General features: G+C 45.9%; 2 protein-coding genes across 2 annotated transcripts; both read right to left on the bottom strand.

Annotated features, from left to right (window-relative positions):
- Positions 1-224: 224 nt before the first annotated feature.
- IUM83_02359 (uncharacterized protein) lies at positions 225-620 on the bottom strand (the record flags this gene model as incomplete). The annotated part of the gene is made up of 1 exon (XM_067926269.1): positions 225-620. The coding sequence occupies one exon, from the start codon at positions 618-620 to the stop codon at positions 225-227; it is 396 nt and encodes a 131-aa protein (XP_067796820.1).
- A 101-nt stretch (positions 621-721) lies between these two features.
- IUM83_02358 (uncharacterized protein) lies at positions 722-1,114 on the bottom strand (the record flags this gene model as incomplete). Its single annotated transcript, XM_067926268.1, has 1 exon — positions 722-1,114. The coding sequence occupies one exon, from the start codon at positions 1,112-1,114 to the stop codon at positions 722-724; it is 393 nt and encodes a 130-aa protein (XP_067796819.1).
- Between the last annotated feature and the right edge of the window lie 2,009 nt (positions 1,115-3,123).

The raw sequence follows: 3,123 nt of genomic DNA, 5'->3' as shown, positions 1-3,123 counted from the left end.
AATGCCTTGTGAGAGCTGGCCTTAATGAAGCTATAGGTCTGGGTGATCTTCATTCCATGAGCGAGGTACCACTTAAGCAGAGGTGCGTAGATTAGGATTTTTTCTCCGAAGTGGCTATCGACGAGCTTGCGAGCAGGCTTTGCGCGACTTTGCTTGCGCGTCTCATTGTATTCATACATATGCTGGCCAATAACACTCTAATCGCTGCAGTCGATAAGGGTGTTCTAGAAAAAAGGCGTCATCTCGCTAAAGTAGTCCTTCAAGTGATCGGGTGTACGGATGTCGCACTCGAGGAAGCCGAAGATCTTGTCATTAACGATGTCATCGACGATATCTGGATATGCTTCAATGGTAGTCAAGCGTCCACAAGGCATCTCATTACCGAACGCCCACAGGTACAGGGCATTGGCATCATATACAATGATCTTCTTACATAGCTTACCGCCACGGAACTTAGTTTCGTTGCGCTTAGCATACCGGTTGAAGATAATCGAAGGGCCTCCGGCGATGTTGGCTTTCATCTTGCTGTAAATGGCTTTCTCCTCCTTGTCAATGCTATATACAAGTCGATCCGAGTTGAACTCAAGCAGTTTTTTGTATCGAAACCCCTTTAACGACATATCCTTTCGAGCAACGTTGCACTCGATACAACTAATTAGGATGTTGCCATCAATATGTCCGAGCTTGTTATTGATTCGATCGGTCGAAGCGGTATCAGCAGTCAGTTGTTGTAGCCCAGACCGCAAAGATACTTTTGCTGCCTAAGTAGCTGATCGATGTGCTTTAGAGTCATGTTGAGCTGGCGATTAGCTTCAGCATCCTGGCTCTTGTATCCGCTCACACGCTTATCCGGGAAGCTGAACGCCTTTGCGGGCTTTTTACTTGGATAGTGAAGGTTATTGAAGCACGTCTGGTACATAACCTTCTCCGACAGACCTGGTAGTGATACACCATCTGTAAACATGTCCAGGTCAAACCGTTTGAAAAGCTCACGTTGGGCCTTAATAGCCTTGAAAAATGGAACAACATCGAGGTTATTGTACCAGATCAGCAGGTCTTTGATCGACTCCATCCCAGTGTTCCCAGACAAACTGGACTCGATTGTAGTCGTCATCGGTGATGCTTGTTCCACGAAGCTTGCTGTCGAAAGCTGACTTAGGTGGGATAGCAGTCTGGTTTAGCACATTGAAATCGGTGATGTGCTCGTACGGGAAAATACCCTTACCAAGGCCGCAGACACATCGAATCTTGTCATCACATTGGCATCCGCCAAGATAAGATGTACTTGTCGTAGATGGTGCCAGCTGGCACGTAGTTGCTAATGTCTAGCATCTTCATGTCCGACGTGGCAATGTACATGTAGCTTGGGTTCTTGATGACGGACTTGATGTTGTCGGTACCAATCACGGCAAACAAGTTTTTGTTGATCAAGTTGATATCATATCGCCCACTATTGAAACCAAGGACTGGGATCTGATCAATTGTGTGCTTGAGCTTACCATAGTCAGAACGCTGCTTACCGTAACCTAATTTCTTGTGGAAATCAAAGAAGTTGGCGAAATCACCGGCTTTAATCCAGGCGTCAAAATTGACTGTTGAATTTTTTACCAGTCTGAACATCTGGAACCACCATTCCTGTCAGACCATGGGCGTTGATGATCTTGCAAAGCAAGGCTTCATACTTGGATACATTGTATTGCTGGATCTTTTCACCAACGGCCGCTATGTACTGAAACATATCCTTGAGCAATTCCTTGGGATCATCGCTGACAAAGCAGCGTACCTCCTCAGTTAAGCTATCAGAGACAGAGACAGAGACAGAAATGTGCTCATTCATGAAACTAGTATTCTCTCCGTGTTGGGTAGCCGTAGGCTTGAGGATAGCCTCAAAGTCGTAGACGATAAAGTGATCAATGAACTGGTCGACATCCTTGATCGAGTATTTCGTTATCATCGAGCGGATAGTATTCGGAGCAGGGCGGTAGATCGTTGGCTCAGCTGGGAATGACTCAATGTTGACGAGTTCGCACTGATTTCTGGTATGGTTGCGGAGTCTGTTCAGCGCTGACAAACACCATATCACACTTCTCGCATTGATACTTGCGTTACAGCATGTCGATGTTCTTGATGTACAGCGCGTGATTCTCATGGGAGAGAATGTTGATTGAGTCGTACTCTTTCTCAGAGGGACGGATGCAGTCAACGTTCCCTGACTCAATATCCATAGTGTAGACATTAATACTGAGTTTGAAACAGTCTTCAAGCTCGGCGAACTCAAGAATGTCAATGGGCTTGAGGTTACGGTAAAGCAACAGTGTGAAGCTAATACCCTTGAACGCACAATACTGCTTGTACGCTTGCTTCACCAACGCTTGAATTTTGCGGGGGTCCTTCTTAGGGTTCTCTCGCTTGTGATAGGCAATGCAGTGGAGCAAACACTTGTTGTTGGCCTTAGGGAAGTTGATGACACTCTTATTATCGCGAATGATCTTAGGGATAACAACCTCACTGTCGCCAAGCGCGTGCTCTCGCTGATAGAGATATATTTTGAATCCGGTGATAGCCTTCAGCTGATATCCAGAGCTGGGGTAGTTGAGCTTATCTGCCAGCTCCATGGATCGAATCTCAGAAATTACCTTCCGAACATCACTCCTACTGTTAATAGCGACAGGTTTGTCGAACACATAGGTATTACCCAAGTTTAGATGGAAGTATCGCGTCTCCGAATCATCGGTTTTGCTTACAAGATCATAACCGAGAGCAATGTTTACCTTATAGGCACTCTTCTGACTCTCAAGAACATTCGCAAGCTTATCGTAGAACTCAGAGGGCTGGACTCCCTCGTATAGGTGCGATTCCATATGGTTGTCCTTGTAAAAGTGATAGTGCGGGTCAGCCTTGTAGTCTGAAGACAAGTCTGTCTTCAACTTATCGAGGCTAATCTTGTACTGCTTCGCCACCAAAGGCAAATTCTTTGGGTGGGACGGTTTCCCGATGAAACCCATTTTGCCTGTACGACCGCGCACCTTAAGGCGGTAGCTCGATCCCCACTTGATGGGTTTAATATTTAATGTTCGTAGTCCTTCGAGTTCGTGAGCAAACATCGCTATATATATCAACCTA

The sequence above is a fragment of the Phytophthora cinnamomi genome (genome assembly GCF_018691715.1).
Source record: "Phytophthora cinnamomi strain GKB4 chromosome Unknown Contig16, whole genome shotgun sequence".
NCBI lineage: Eukaryota > Oomycota > Peronosporomycetes > Peronosporales > Peronosporaceae > Phytophthora > Phytophthora cinnamomi.
Note: the sequence above shows the minus strand (reverse complement) of the source record. Positions and strands in the feature narration are given on the sequence as shown.